Source organism: Cynocephalus volans, chromosome 8 (genome assembly GCF_027409185.1).
Source record: "Cynocephalus volans isolate mCynVol1 chromosome 8, mCynVol1.pri, whole genome shotgun sequence".
Taxonomy (NCBI): domain Eukaryota; kingdom Metazoa; phylum Chordata; class Mammalia; order Dermoptera; family Cynocephalidae; genus Cynocephalus; species Cynocephalus volans.
In genome coordinates this window covers 140,817,368-140,833,981 of record NC_084467.1, presented here as the reverse complement: position 1 = coordinate 140,833,981, position 16,614 = coordinate 140,817,368, and the positions used below count along the sequence as shown (strand labels likewise).

Below are 16,614 nucleotides of genomic sequence, written 5' to 3'. Positions count from 1 at the left end.
ACAAACTTAAAAAGAAAAACCGTATGATCATCTCAAAAGATGCAGAAAAAAAAAAATTTTACAAGTCCAACATGCATTCTTCACAAAAAATCTCAGCTATGTAGGAATAGAAGGAAACTTCCTTAACCTGCTAAAGGGCATCTACAGAAAGCCTGCAGCTAACATCATACTTAATGGAGAAAGACTAAAAGTGTTGCCCCTAAGATCAGAAACAAGACAAGAATGTCAGATCGCATCACTTCTGCTCAGTGTTATACTGGAGGTTTTAGATAGGGCAAGAAGGAAAGAAGGGAAGGAGGGAGAGAGAGAGGGAGGGAGGGAAGTAGGAAGGGAAAAATAGAAGAGCAAGGAGGAACACTTAAAACAAGTTAAGTATGCTGTAAGAGATATTTTAACACGGATGTGGCGAGTTGGATTGGTCCTTCTAGGCCAAGGCTCTAAAATTCAATGATTTACTGAAGTTTATTTTACTACAGGATAAAAAAAAATGTTGAAAATTGGGGGAAAAAGAAAAAGAAAAACCACTCATAGTCCACTACCCCACCACACCACTATTAACATTATGGGCATTTCCAATGTGCGTAACTTCCGTATGGGTTTGCACTCAGTCCTCCTCCGTGAGACTCAATATCCATGTTGACAGCAGATGTTGAATAAATATCTAGAGACAGAGATGGGATAATTTTTGGACCATGAATTGCTTTTGATGCCTTTTCATAGATTTCATGTACAAAGCCAGGTATTATTTAAGGCTGCATATCTGCAACTGTTTATTTACATAAATTGCTAACTTACTATCCCTTTATACTCTAGATTTTAGAAAAAATTTAATATAAAATATTTAATAAACTGGAATATATCTTATAAGCTAATGTATATGGTATATAATCCACAAACTAATATATTAGTTTAAATATTACTAATAAAATGAATGCTCATATACCCAGCACCCACCTTGAGAAACAGAACATGACCATTAACTTTGAGGCTTAAGGCCCTCTGTGTGTCCCTTCTCTTCTCAATGCTTTGCTCTACTCCCCAGAGATAAGCACTAGACTGAATTTTGTGTTAATCGGTCTCTTAATTTTGCTTAGAACTTTACCTCCTGTGATGATTAATTTTATGCATCAACTTGGCTAGGCTAGGATGCCCAGTTGTTTGGTCAAACCAGTCTAGATGTTGCTGTGAGGTATATTTCAGATGCGATTAATATTTAAATCAGTAATTTTGAATAAAGAAGGTTACCTTTCATAATGTGGGTGGACCTCATCTGATCTGTTGAAAGCCTTAGGAGAAAAGAATGCGATCCCTGAGAAGGAAGGAATTCTGCCTTCAGACTGCTGTTGGATGCAAGACTGCAACAGCAACTGTTTCCTTTGTCTCCAGCCTGCCAGCCTGCCCAGCAGATTTTGGACTTTCCAGCCCCCACAATTGCATGAGCCAATTCCTTAAAATCTTTCTCTCTCTCTCTATATATATCCTATTGCTTCTGTTTCTCTGAAAAGCCCTGACTAATAAACCTCCTAAATTTGTACTAGTTTTGCCTGCATTTGACTTTTTTGCATACATACAATTCCCCCATTTAAAGTATACAATTCAATGGTTTTTGGTAGTTATGCAAAATCACCACAATCAATTTTAGTGCATTTTTGTCACCCCCGAAAGAAACCTGTCCTCATTTGCAGTCAATCCCATTTCCTCCAACTCTCCCAGCCCTAGCAAAACACTGATCTACTTTCTGTCTCTGTAGATTTCTCTGTTTTAGACATTTCATATAAATGGAATTATACATTATGTGATTCTTTGTGACCTGCTTCTTTCACTTAGAATAATGTTTTCAAGTCCATCCATGTTGTAGCATGTCAGTGCTTTATTCCCTTTTATTGCTAAATAATATTCCACTGTGTGGACATAGCACATTTGATTTATACATTCACCAGTTGATGGACATTTGGGTTATTTCCACTTTGGGGCTATTATGAATAATTCTGCTATATTTGAAATTTATATAATATAAATCATACTTAGAATATTCTTCTGTGACTAACATTTTTGACCATACATTAAGGTTTTTTGGGATTCATTCAAGTTGCTGATTGAAACTATTTTTGAAAATAATTCCTTTTATAAAACTGCACCAAAACCACTCATTTTATTCCACAACCACTAAACAGTACCTCACACTCCATTTTAAAAATACTGCTCTACGGTATGTATCAGGGAGTAGACCACAGGATCATAGGATTTGTGCATCCTTTCTTTGCTCTACTTTTCAGCAGACTCCTAGATTTTGTTGCTAATCTGATGGGTATGTTACAGTATCTTTTTCCCTCAGTTTGCATTTTCTCACTCAACCAATGTGATTGAGCTCCAATTCATGTTTGCTGGCTATTTGTCTTTTTTTCTGTTTATTCCCATTTTTTTCCTAGGGGGTATTTTGTTTTGTTTTGTTTTCTAATTGACTTTCAGGAGTTCTGTACTTAGTCTGGGAGTCTTTTCTTTCAATTATGTTTTGCAGATGACTTCTCCAAGACTATAGCTTCCCCCCCCCACTCTCTTTGGATCAGAAATTTTTAAATGACATATAGTCAAGTTTATCAACCTTTTTCATGTGGTTGGTTAGTTTTGTTTAAGAAATCCACCTCTATCTTGGTGTTGTAAAATATTCTTTTACATTTTCTGCTAAAAGGTTAAGAGTATTTGCCTCCACACCATGTATTGAATCGTCCTTTCTTTTCTTCCCTTCCCACGTCTGCAATGTCACCTCTGTCCATACTTGTATAGGTCTATTCCTTGGCTGGCTATTTTGTTCCACTGGTTTATTTACCTATACCTATACCAATGTCACATACGCTTAATCACAGACCTTTATAAGAAGTTCCCTACATTTGTCCATCAGATGGGTATTGGTTATTTGGGGTCCTTTATGCCCATATTTCAGAATCAGCTTATCAGGTATTAGTGGGATTTTGTTTGGGATTGCTTGAATCTATAGATCAATTTATAGATGGATGAAATTGCCACACTTACAACATTGAATCTTTCTCTCCGGAAACATTGTCTCTCTACGTATTTAGGTCTTCTCTTATGACCTTCAGTGACATTCATAATGTTCTCCATAAAGGTCTTGCTTGTATTTGTCTTAGGTATCTTATTTTTGTTGTTTTGTTCTACATGTAAGCTTTAAAGTTGAATATACTATATCCTGATTTTGTAAAGGGATAATTTATATCACACTCTTAAATTTATGGAAAAAGCTGAGGGAACATCATCTGGTTCATTCTAAATTCTTTTTTATATGATGGAGATCCCTCATATATGTTCGTGCATATGAATAATAAAATATAGTTTTCTAAATACTTTACTAAAAGTATTAGCATCTAACTAAAAGTATTAACATCTATTCTTGAAACACAGAGAACAGATATTTGTATGCTTTGTGTACAAACACAAGATATACATGAACATTCCTACAATCAGTGAATGAAAAGCTGATCCAGAATGGTAGCCTACATTTTTCAGCTTGGGATCACTGTCTTATACAATACTGTGTAACAGCTTTTTTCTTTTTCTTTCTTTCTTTTTTTTTGAAACACACTGAAGATTCACATCACAATTCAATGTTTGATTCTCCTTTTGAGGCTCTAACTGAATTAGTATGTCTCTGCCTAGACAGTACAGATTGTTTTGTAGGAATAAAATGGTCTCACTCAGGATATCAAGTTGGGTAATCAGTACAGCAAGTGCCAGACTACAATGAATCTGATTAAATACAGTATACTTAGGGGGGATTTTATTTGCTGTTACTTTCCTAGCTTTTTCCCTAGCCACTTTGGGTCTCCACTTTGAGAGTTACCCTGGGTTCGGGGAGGGGACCCGAACCCCATCCCCCCTAATCACTGTCTTCCTGCAAGGCCAAGACTTTGGGGGCTTGAGGCTCTTTCTTTTTCCTGGGGCAGTTTCGAACCCAGTGTCCTCTCTCCTTACAGTACACACATTGATCCTTCGCCAGGGGTTCCTTTTTATTGCCTGGCACCATTTTATTGGGCTCCCTAGTCTCCCTAACTGCAGTGGCCAGAAGTTTGTGAAAATTTTTTTCTTGGCGCTTTTCTCTTTTTATTTCCTTTGCTTCTTCTGACTCTCTGTTATGATAAACCTTTTCAGCCACCTGCGCTAATTCTCTTAATGACTTATCTTGCAACCCTTCCAGTCTCTGCAGTTTCTTCCTGATGTCCCTACTAGACTGGTCAATAAAAGCGACTGTCACTGTAGCCTTATGCTCTTCACTATCAGGATCATATGGGATGAACCGACGGAATGCCTCCATGAGTCTCTCCAGGAATGTTGATGGAGACTCATCGGGCCCCTGAGTTATCTCTCTTACCTTAATCAAATTGGTGGGGCGTTTTGCTGCCCCTCGGAAACCTGCCATGAGAGCCTGGCGGTAGACCTTCAGGTGCTCCCTACCTTCTGCCGAGTTGAAGTCCCAGTTTGTTCTGATTAATGGGAACCCTGCATCTATAACATCAGGGAGGAGGGTAGGTCCCCCATCGTCTCCTGGCACATTCTTTCGAGCTTCCAGGAAGATTCGTTGTCTCTCCTCGGTAGTGAACAAGACCTGTAGAAGCTGCTGGCAGTCACCCCAGGTGGGCTGATGAGTAAATAGGAGAGATTCTACCAGGTTAGTGAGACCGTGGGGGTTTTCATTGAAAGGGGGATTCTGAGATTTCCAGTTGTAAAGATCAGAGGAAGAGAAAGGCCAGTACTGTAAGGGCTGGTTGCCCTCTTCATCAGGGGGCCGTAAGCCCGCAGGGGGGAGATAGGAAGAGCATCTGGAGGGGCCACTTGTTTACTGCGTGTCCCCTGAGCCGGCCCTCCCTCAGATTCTTTTCTGGTGGGTCCTCCTCTGGTGGAGTGGATGGCCGGCTGCCTGTGATCGGAAAGAAGGATTGGGAGGGAGAGGGGGGTCAGAAAGAAGCCAGTCCGGGCCGGTGGACGGCAGGACCTCCGGTTTCTTTTTTACTTCTTGGAGAGCAAACACAGCCGTTGGACCTGTTAAGGGAACAAAGGGACGGACCCACGGAGGAGGATCCCTGACTAAATCTTCCCAGACAATGTTATAACATGCATGGCCTAGGAGATTTTCAGAATTGAAAATTTTTCTTTTTACCGCTTTGATCAACGGCAGAGAGAAGGGACCTTCAGCAGGCCATCCGAGCTGGAAAGCTGGCCACTCCAGAGAACAAAGTGTTACCCATTTATTCTTTCTAACCGGCACAGACAAATCATTAGCTCTGTCCTTCACGTCATTCCAGTATTTCAGAGTCAGGCCCAAAGGGGTTGAGACAGTCTGCCCCATGTCGCCCCAGAAAAATCGTCAGTCCCCACACACACACAACCAGACAGACAAAAAACAAAACACCGATGAGCCCCTGCAATGAGCGCCACAACCAGATTATCAGAGAACTCGGGAGGGGTCTCTTTCCTAGAGATCTCCCTTGGAGCCGAACGTGTTCGTATCCTGCAGAGGAATCTGGAGCGTCCTCCAGGACTCCTGTGGCTGTGGCGTGCCGGCACGTCTGCCCCACCGCTTGACCACTACAGATGGCTCCGCTTTGGAGCCTCAGAAAATCTAAAATCAGGCAGGTGATTCCGTCCTGGAGCCACCGAAACCAGATTATAATAGACAGCTTACAGCCAACAACAAAAGAAACAGACACAGTCAGACAGACAACCGTGGTACCAGCTCGAGCGATCCTCCGTTCTCTAGTCTTTGGTCCCAGGGAGAGCGAGCTGATCCCAGACGAGCCCCCAAAAATGTAAGACCCATGCACCAAGCACAAATCCTACATGCCGGAGTGGCTCTCCTCACAAAGACCACAAGAACAGGACCACTGCAATCAGCAAGAGGGATTTTATTTTTCCATCATGCTGGGATGCTTTGCCTTTCGGAAAAGCCCGCCCAGTTTACAACGCAAGCACTTTTTATACAGTTTTTCTTGAAGAGATCTTTATGACAGGATGAGTTGTCGGTTATGAGTGGCACCCTTGGATTTATGGGCAGACTCTAGCAGGCTGGTACCCCGGTAGATCTGTGGTGCCTTTAGATTTACAGGTGGCCTTTAATAGGCTGGTAACCCTGATAAGAGCGCTTCTTTAAATGGTATATCTTCCTTGGCACCTGGCAAGGAGACTTTTAGATAAGGAACCAGACTGTCCGGGGGACCGTGGGGGGGTATGCCCCTCTTGGAATGTTTAGTGTACTTGGGCCCCCTGCTGTTTAATAGCCCCTTAGAAGCTGCTTTACATTTCAACAGCCCCTTAGAAGCTGCTATACATAAAATGCCTTTAGATATGTTTCCCCATATTAGCAAGCATTTGCAGAAGCGAATTGCACAGGTTAAAGCATTTGCAGAAGCGAATTGCGCAGGTTAAAGCTATACTAGCAAATTGTGCCAGTTAGAGCTATATTTTTCCATTACTAAAATCCCACAAAATCTTCTACCAGTGTCATTAAGTGTGATTCTCATTGGCTGGGAAATCAACAAGTACAGCAGATCCCATTGTGCTCCGTTCCTACCCTCTCTTTCTATTCTTCAGTTACACAGTTCTTCAAGTCTCTTAAAAATTCGTGCTTGGCCCTCTGCCACCTCATGAACTTTGCCTCCGCTGTTGCCCCTGAGTCTTCCCCCTGCTGACTCCTCCTAACCCTTATGATCCCAGCTTTAGCTTTATTTCCTCTGGGAAGCTCTCCCTGAAGCCTTGGCCAGGTTCGCTCCTTCTGAAGTTAAATGCTTCCGTGGGGCTCAACTTCCCCATTATGACAGTCATCACATAAATAATTAGTTTTTTGTAAATATAAATAAAGGGTACTCAATAAATATCAGTTTAATTAGTGAATTAATTCTGCCCAGGAGTCTGTTTTCTTAGAAGGAAAAACCTTAGAAGCTGCGTTAGTAGGTTGCACACGTTGCCATCTGAGCATGTCTTCCTTCCTCTATGGGCCACTGCAGTGGGTTGGAAAAGGCTCATGCACTGTGGTTCTGCATATTGCCAAGGGTGCCTGAGGTGGACAACACAGTTCTAGTTGTCCCCTCGGCTGTCTGGTTTGGGCTCCTGCCCCTGGCCACCTACTCCCTGTGCTTACAAGATTTACACCTCCCCTTGAGACAGAAGTTTTGCTCTGTAACCCACCAAAGTTGACTGTAAGAGGAGGTCCTCTCCTGGCTTTTCTCCTTCCTGAGTTTAGATTATGTCACAATCTTAATCTTTCCATTTGGTTTCTGAAATTACTTTTTTAGTCTTCACATTCAAGAATCACCTCTTGGAGTTAATACTTTTTTAAAAATTATTTTTATTTTTTTTATTATTTTTCTTCTCTGTAATGGTTTATCATTAAAAAATTAAAAAATAATAATTACAACAAATGTATAATTTACAAAAGCCCTATATTTGTCCCTAGGATTTATACATATAAGCATTACAGTACATTCATTTGAAAAACTAAAATTAGGTATAAGAACATGAATTGATTTGAAAGGATATTTATAGCCTGGATATACACGGAAAAGTAAGTAACTATATAAATGAAGAGTCATAAGTTTACATAAATATAAGAAACATTAAATTCTAAAATATTTTCTCTATGGTATTCATGAATTTTTCACTAGTTAAAAACTCTGTAATAAAATATCTTATGGTCCATATTATAAGTATTAAGAGATTAAAGATTCCGTTGCATTCTAAAATGTAGTCTTCGCTGGATTCAAAATGCTGCGTAATCATCTGTAGAAGTAGTGTGGGTAAACAGCAGGAGGCTTTAGCAGGAGTAAATCCTGACTGTGGGAGAATCCAACCTCTGTGTTCCTGACACACTGCCGTCCATCTGCATCTTCTTTGGCTGCGTGGAGGGTGAAGACATAGAAGAAGTAACTTGCAAGTTTGCAGAGAGAGTCCCTGCTGATGCAGCAGCTAAGCCACGAATGTCCTTTGGTCTAAATTTTTTTCTCCATGAAGGTGCTCTCCTAAAGCTTTTATCATCGTCTTCATCAAAACTTCTGTCAGTCCCCATGACCAAAAGGTTGTTAAATTCTCTTTGTAAGACAGCACGAGCCTGTGTATTCCGCGTTGGGATCCGTAACAATAGCGCCAGTGCGTTGAAGTCAAAGGTTTCATCTAAGGCCAGAAGGGCACCGTGAACGCCACTCCCTAAAAGATTGTTTGCATATGCTTTAAGGCCAATTGACAGGATCCAGCGAATCACTCGATCATTGCTCCAAACAAGCACATCTTTTACTTCATTCTGACTTTCTTCTCTTTTTCTTTCCAGTTCTTTTCGGTCATAGTTTAATCTTCTCAGGCACATCATTCCACACTGGAAACTGTTTCTGTGGAAACCGTCGACCATTTTCAGCTGCCCGCGGAGGTCCTTCTTGGTCAGGTGGTCCAGCATCCTGGCGTCCACCAGGCACTGCATGAAGTAGCTGCAGTACTGAGGGAGGCCCAGGCTGGGCAGCCACTCGTTCCCAATCCACTCGTGGTTCATGTCCCCATATGTGAGTGTCGTTCGCGACGTGGGAGGGGCGGACGGGCTGGTAAGAGACATGATCTCTTGGATGGCCAGCCTCAGCTTCAGCCTATGCAGGGGGTTGCTGATGCCGATCTCACGCTTCATCTCGGTGTCCGACAGGGTTGACATGATGGCCCCGCTCTTCACGTTGGCTCGGCAGGCAGCCACATACCAGGCGGGCATCCCCACCCAGAGCTCCAACCACACAACTATGGTCTGCCCATCCCACTGGGCAAAAGGCAAACCTTGTCTTCGGGCTTCATCGAGCAATTCATGCTTTTTTGGAAGTTTACGACTTTTTTCAGCCTGTCCTCCCAATTTGCTCAGTGACAAGGCATCTTGAGATGCATTATCTGTCTCTGAAATACCAGGGTGTCCTAATGATTCTTTGCCAGCTTGTCCAGGTCGGCCCTTTTCTTTCTTGACAAACAAGCGGCTGATAGAGGACTTGATGCCCTTCTTCTTTGGGGCTTTGTGGCGCGAGTCCTGGCTGCTGTTACTACTGCTGGGATTGCTCACGGGACCGTCCTGGGAGCCTGTCGAGTTTCTCACGTCCATGGCGTCCTCATCTTCACCATCAGACACATCGACATCGCTCTCAAAAGCTTGTGCTGCATTTGCTAAGACACTAGCCTGTTGGGCACGTTCCCAATCCTCTTCATTAAGAGTTTGTACCTTGGAAGGCTCATCCCGTAGAGCAGCTAGGCGGCCTTTCTGGGGGCGCCGCAACACTGCACTGGTGCTGTAGGAATCTGTGTGACTGTCTGCCACAGGGCACCTGAAATCTGGGACACTGCCCAAGTGGGGTCGGCCATGATGAAGTGAAGCACCTCTTAGTCTCATTTGGTCTAGTTCAGCCCTCAATGCTTCAATGATTAAAACGAGCTGATCCTTATCATGTTGTGTATCTTCCAATTGCTTTTTTGCATTTTCAACTTCTCCTAACAGAGAATTCTTTTCTTCTAGAGCAGCCATTCTCTCTTTCAGATGAAGCTGGAGCCTCTCATTAGATTCTGAAAGAAGCTTGTCAACAGTGTCTGATAAACATTTATTATGCTCTTCATTCATTTTTTCTCTCTGCCTTGCCCGCTGCAGTTCTTGGTTCTTTTCCTCCAGCTGCGCCTCCATCTCTCTTAACCTTTCTTCAGTGTTGCTCTGTCTCTCTTCAGCCTTCGAGAGTGCTGCCACCCTCTGGGCCAGCTCCGCCTCCACCTCTGGGAGTGTCTCGGCTTTCCTCATGGTCTGCTGCAGCTTTTGCTCCATTAATTCCAGCCGTTCCTGTAACTGACGGTTTTTATCCTCAGTCTGGCGATGCATAGAATCTTTGTTTGCAATTTCATTTTCAAGTTTATCATTGAGGTCATGCACAGACATGGCTTCACGCTGTGCAGCGAGGGAGCATTTTTCAAGAGTAGTGATTCTCTCTTCCATGTCTTCCTTTTGGACCATGGCTTCTCGAATGTCCCGTTGCAATTTCGTGTTCATCTCCTCAGATTTGATCAAGTCTTCCCTGGCCGTGTAGAGATCTTCCTCCAGCTCTGCCAGGTGACTGATTCTCTCTGCCATGTCTTCCATTAGGGCCATGGCTTCACGCATGTCCCGTTGCAATTTCGTGTTCATCTCCTCAGATTTGATCAAGTCTTCCCTGGCTGTGTAGAGATCTTCCTCCAGCTCTGCCACATGACTGATTCTCTCTTCCATGTCTTCGTTTTGGGCCATGGCTTCACGAATGTCCCTTTGCAATTTCATATTCATCTCCTCAGATTTGATCAAGTCTTCCCTGGCCGTGTAGAGATCTTCCTCCAGCTCTGCCACGTGACTGGAGAGGGCGGCCAGTTGCTCTTTCATTTGGCTCTGCTCCCTCAATTGCTTGTCTATGACTTCCTGGAGCTCTATTATTTTAGCAAGGTCCTCCTCGTGGCTTAACGAACCATCAGAAGATCTCTTTCCATTCATGCTCGGGGTATTTTCTTGTTCATGGTTCATGTCAAGTGCTCCATCTGTTAGTGTTTTTTTCTGCTTATTCTGTTCTTTAAGAATCTTTAGCTCTTCATGTGTGGCACCTAATTCTTCTTCTAACAAACCACACCTTTCAAGTGCTACTCGTAATCTCTCTCTCAGCTTTTCATCCAGAGTTTTGTGGTGCTCAAACAATGACTTCAGTGCTTTGAGCACTTCGACTTCGCTGGACACACGTGCTGGGGACTGTGCCTGTCTCTTCACCACGGTCATCCTGAGAGACCTCTCGTGCCTAGAGACAAGGCATTCCAGATGTTCTAAAAGCAGCCTGGTGTTGTTCCTTTCTGCTTTCAGTTCAGCAATTTCTCCTTCCCTTTCAAGGAGCTCCTCCCTGCATACATTCAGTTCCTTCATAAGTGCAGCAAACGCCTGTGGAAGTGCAGTTTTGAGCTGTCTCTGCAAGGAATCTCTTTCAAGACCAACATCGTGTAATTTCCCCTGGGTTAATGCCAGCATTTCTTGAGTCTCTCTAAGAGTGTCAAGAAGTCGGTCCCTTTCTTCTAGCATGGAGACGATCAACTGTTCTATATGTGAATCTGCGTCTGCCTGTGAAGGGGAGCCGGACGCATGTCTCCCACTTCCTCCCGGGGAGCCTTCGGCTTCACTGATGGTTGGCATCACCTCACGCATCATCTGCAAATGAAAGACCCAGACTAGAATCATTAAGAGCAGAATACAGGTTCCCGTAAATCTGCAATTACATAAGTATCTGCAGCTAATAAATGAAAGGTTCACAGCCTCTTTATTCTCAGATCTGTTACACTTTGTATGCAAATAAGTTGGGAAAGCATACACCGGCAAATATTAAGTGCAGGAACACACACCATGAAGACACTCACAGGGACAATAACCCTGTGAAGGGGTCAAGACCAGGGGACTGTGTAGGGACCCAAATGCCCCAAGGGATCACACCCCGATCACATAAGCCCTTCTCGGCCACACCCGATCATGGCGCTGGTTGCCCTTCTCTTCCGTATTCTCCTTCCCGCCAGCACGAATTACACACCAATCAGCTCCCCCCAAACCCCATGCGGTATGATAAGTAGGGATTGTATTTTAAGCCAATCAGCTTTCCACTTAAAGCCCTATATATGTGTGTGTGTGTGCTGCCTAATAAACGGGCTCTCTCCGGTGGATCGTCAACTGGTGTTGACTCGTCCTTTCATTTGGTGCGGAAACCTGGGACGGAGTTTCTCTCGAGCGGCGACACTTTTCAGATCGCAACGACAGCACCTTCCGAGTCGCCCCTCAGGTCTCCCTCGAGCTGTAACACTCCATCCTGCCAGGACTGGCCTCCCTTTCACCGCTCACCATTGACGGTCCACCCTCGTCCATTGTTTTTGGCTCTGGCTTCTTCCACTCACCACTGGCTCATCATTAGGTAAGCCCCCTTTTCTAAAGAGCACCGGCCATTTTCAGGCTACCACAGGGAGTCTAGATTGTCCGGTAGCTCCTAACACCCATACCCACCCCACCATGGTCTTCACGACCACTATAACAGGTTCCAAAGCCCCGGTAAACTTTTACTTTCATTTTTGGAGGTTAAAAGCCCCATTCTGTTCTCTCCTTCCCTCTTTCACCCTCTTGTCCACCACTCTCTTCTAATCTCTGTCCGATTTCCGTCTCTCTCCACTTCCCAGGTCTGGGACCCAACCAGAAAATCCTGGCACTAGGTTCCTTCAGGCACCGGGCTTTTGCCCTAGAGAAGTGGAGGTCTGAGTGATGACCCACACCTCCCTTCTTTCCTCCTGGTTCGTACCTGAACCTGCCGGGACTGACGAGACCTACTGGGGATGCCCTCTAGGATCCCGTCTTTCAGAACCGGCCGAAGGATCTGTCTTATCACTAATCTCTGTCCGATTTCTGTCTAAATTCCCATTAAGAGACCAGAATGGGCGCTTCCTCCTCCTCCCTAGGGGACTCTCCACTTCAGTGCCTTCTGAACAACCTCACGAACCTTTCCCTCAGGCCGGATATTGAGCCCAAACTCCTCACCAAATTCTGTACACAAGATTGGCCTTATTATCCTTTAGATAATCAAAACACATGGCCCCCTGAGGGCACACTAGATCCTAACATTCTACGAGACCTCTTTAACTACTGCCAGCGCCTAAAAAAATGGAAGGAGATCCCCTACATCGAGGCTTTTTGCCTCTTGGCTCAGAACCCCGCCCTCTGCTCCTCCTGTGCTCCCTCTCAAGTCCTTTTAGCCTGTAAACACTCTTCACAGTCACCCCTCGATCCTTGCACCTTTGACCCTGCTGATGAACCCCCACCTTACCGATCTCCTCCTCCCCCAGTGCCTCCGGCGTCCGCTCCTCCTCCACCATTATCCACGTCACCTTCTGCACCTCCAGCGCCATCCACTCCGCCGTCTTTACCCTCACCTACCCCTGACCCACTAAGCCCCCCTTTCACCCGTTCCTGAGGTCCTCCTCCCGCCCCTCTAACAATCGCCCCGCTATGTGAGGTAGCTGGGGCTGAAGGAGTAGTTAGGGTCCATGTTCCCTTTTCCCTAGCTGACCTTACAGAATGAGAAAAAAGACTAGGCTCTTTCTCTACTGACCCTACCACCTACATTAAAGAATTCCAATGGATCCTGCAGGCCTACAGCCTCACACATCATGACATCTTCATGCTCCTAGCCAATACCCTCCTCCCTGAGGAACGCCGCACGGTCTGGGATACAGCCCAAACCCATGCCACTGACATCCATCGTACCAATCTGGATCACCCACCAGGCCCCCAAGCAGTCCCAGAACAGGAACCTAATTGGGATTATAACATAGCCCAGGGAATCCACGCTCGAGACCATTTTGCCTCTTGCTTAATAACTGGCCTCAAAAAATCGGCTCACAAGGGCGTCAATTTCCAAAAAATTCAAGAAATTGTCCAAAAATAGGAGGAAACTCCCTCCGAGTTCCTCAATAGATTAACTCAGGCCTTTCAACAATACACTAATTTAGAGCCCAACTCAGAAGACGGCCAGCATGTCCTTATGACCTATTTTCTGGCCCACTCCTACCCCGACATTAAAACTAAACTTAAAAAATTAGAGCAGGGTCCTGCAACCCCTCAGACCGAAATCCTCTCAGTGGCCTTCAAGGTTTTTCATAATCGGGAGGAGGAAACAGAACGTCGAAAACAAAAGGCCGACCACGCCAACTTCCAGATGTTGGCCCGGCTTATCAAAACCCCTGGGCGCCCTCCCACAGCCTCCACCTCTAAGCCTCCACCTGGAGCCTGCTTTAAATGTGGAAAGGAAGGGCATTGGGCCAAAGCTTGCCCCACCCCCAGGCCACCTAAAACTCCTTGTCCAAAATGCAAAAAGAAGGGACATTGGGGATCTGATTGCCCCCTTTCCTGAAGGGGTGAGGGACCAACTGCCCCACAGTCCCCCGAACCGTGGACACCACCTATGGTGGGCCTCGCTGAGGACTGATGGAGCCGTGGGCCCTTCCTGACCATCTCTATAACAAAGCAAGAGCCCAGGGTATCCATGGTTGTGGACAGCCACCCAATATCTTTCCTCCTGGACACTGGAGCCAGCTTTTCGGTCTTAAGGGAATATAAAGGCCCCACCACCTCCAGCAGCTCTCCTATAGTCAGGGTAGGAGGTAAACAAATCTTTCCCCCCAAAACCCCTATTTTAACCTGCTGCCTTCAAGGCACTCAATCCGTTTTCTCCCATTCCTTCCTAGTCATGCCACAATGCCCCGACCCCTTGTTGGGTCGGGACATTCTATCACGGCTTCAAGTCTCCATTACCTTGCCCCTGTCCTCTTCCTCTTCCCCCATTTCCTTTCTCCTAGTGCTAGTTCAAGCCCAAGATCCTACTAATTCCACCCCTCCAAAAAAGTCCTTACCCATCCTGACGCACCCTGTTAACCCCACAGTTTGGGACACTGCGAACCCCGCTCTGGCCCAGTGTTTCCCCGTACACATAAAACTAAAAGACCCCTCCAAATATATTTGCCAGGCTCAGTATCCATTAACCACAGCAGCCCTCTTCGGGTTAAGCCCCATCATTCAGGACCTGTTAAAAAAGGGGTATCTCTGTCCCACTCGCTCCCCTTTCAATACTCCCATACTCGCTGTACTCATTTCTCGGTTCTGGACTTAAAGGATACCTTCTTTTCCATACCCCTGGAAACTGATACTCAAGACATTTTTGCCTTCACATGGACTGACCCCCACTCCCGTCACTACAGGCCCTTCTAACAGCCCCTGCACTTCATCTCCCTGATCTAACTAAACCCTTTTTCCTCTATTTTCATGAAAATGTGGGACAAGCTCTAGGCATCCTAGGACAGAATTATGGCCCCTCCTTTGCCCCTGTAGCATGCCTATCAAAACAGTTAGACCCCACTGTACAAGGCTGGGCACCCTGTCTGAGAGCCCTAGCAGCGGGGCAGTTGCTGCATAAAGAGGCATCCAAATTAACATTTGGGGCACCTCTTACCATTCTCTCACCACATCACCTTAAAGACCTCCTTACCTATAAGTCTCTCCACTCCCTCCCACCTTCCAGAATTCTAACCCTCCTATCCTCGTTTCTGGAAAATCCTGCCCTATCCATCAATACCTGCCCACCCCGAAACCCGGCTACTCTACTGCCTATACCAGATTCCCCCAACACACCTTTGCACAGCTGTGTAGAAAGCCGTCAGAATTTCATACCTTACCGTTCTTCCATCACTGAGGGGCCCCTGTCTCACGCTGATCTCGCATGGTTCACAGATGGATCCTCATTCAAGGACGGAAACACTCATTATGCAGGTTATGCCATAGTCTCCCTTGATTTGGTTATAGAAGCCCAACCTTTACCCAGGGGTACTACCAACTAGCAGGCTGAACTTATCACTGCCACGCGAGCCTGTGTTCTAGCTGAAGGAAAAACTCTTAACTTATACACGGACTCCAAATATGTCTTTCATATACTTCTCTCTCATGCCGCCATATGGAAAGAAGGGGGTCTGCTTAACACCAAGGGTAACACAATCACCAACTCAGCTTTAATCTCCACATTAATCAAGGCATCCCACTTACCTTGTAAATTAGGAGTCATTCATTGCAGATCCCACCAGAGGGACGATTCCCCAATCACTCGCGGGAATTGTAAGGCTGACTTCGCAGCACGCACTGCGGCACGGCACCCACAGACACAAAACTAACTTCCCATTCTTCCTTACGGCCCCCAGGTTTCACAGACACCCTCTCAGCCCCAACCGCCTAATGATGATAAGTCCTCTCTCGCTTGCTCCATGACCTGTTTCACTCTAGCCCCCAAGGTTTATCCCAGTTTTTACAAGCCTTCTTCTCAATCACCCCATCTGACAAAGTCCTCTTGCAAAAAATCTCCTCCTCATGCACAATCTGCCAGTGTACCAATCCTAACACCCCTCTCAAACCTGGGCCATACCCCTCCCACCAGGCCAGAGGTCTCACACCCGCAGCCGACTGGCAAGTCAATTTTACACACATGCCTTCCGTCCGGCGCCTCAAATACCTCTTGGTGTTTGTTGATACCTTTTCAGGATGGGTAGAGGCATTCCCAACATCCAATAAAAAGGCCTCCACCGTAGCCCAGACTCTCCTTTCCCAAATCATCCCACGATTTGGGATGCCCACTTCCATTCAATCTGACAATGGACCTGAATTTACCGCCCAGATAGTACAAAAACTCTCCCAGTCACTCTCTCTCCCCTGGCACCTACATTGCCCTTACCGACCTCAGGCATCTGGAAAGGTAGAAAGAACCAATAGAACCTTAAAAGACATACTAACTAAATTATCTCTGGAATTACACCTTGATTGGGTCCGTCTTCTACCTCTCGCTCTACTCAAGGCCAGAGCTCTTCCAAAGAGGCCCTCCAACCTTTCCCCTTTTGAAGTCATGTATGGTAGGCCCCTCCTACCCCCGGGGATCACAGCAACTGAAGGACCCATACCACCCGCCATGGCCTTTCCCTCGCTCTCCCACCTTCGCACCGAATTATGGAAGCACCAGGACTGGCTACTTCCAG

General features: G+C 45.6%; 1 protein-coding gene across 1 annotated transcript; it reads right to left on the bottom strand.

Annotated features, from left to right (window-relative positions):
* Positions 1-7,819: 7,819 nt before the first annotated feature.
* On the bottom strand, positions 7,820-11,221 carry LOC134383598 (liprin-alpha-1-like). Its single transcript, XM_063104806.1, has 2 exons — positions 10,289-11,221; positions 7,820-10,030 (listed from the first exon to the last, which is right to left on the bottom strand). Exons 1-2 carry the CDS (start codon positions 11,219-11,221, stop codon positions 7,820-7,822), a joined length of 3,144 nt encoding a protein of 1,047 aa, XP_062960876.1.
* Positions 11,222-16,614: the final 5,393 nt, after the last annotated feature.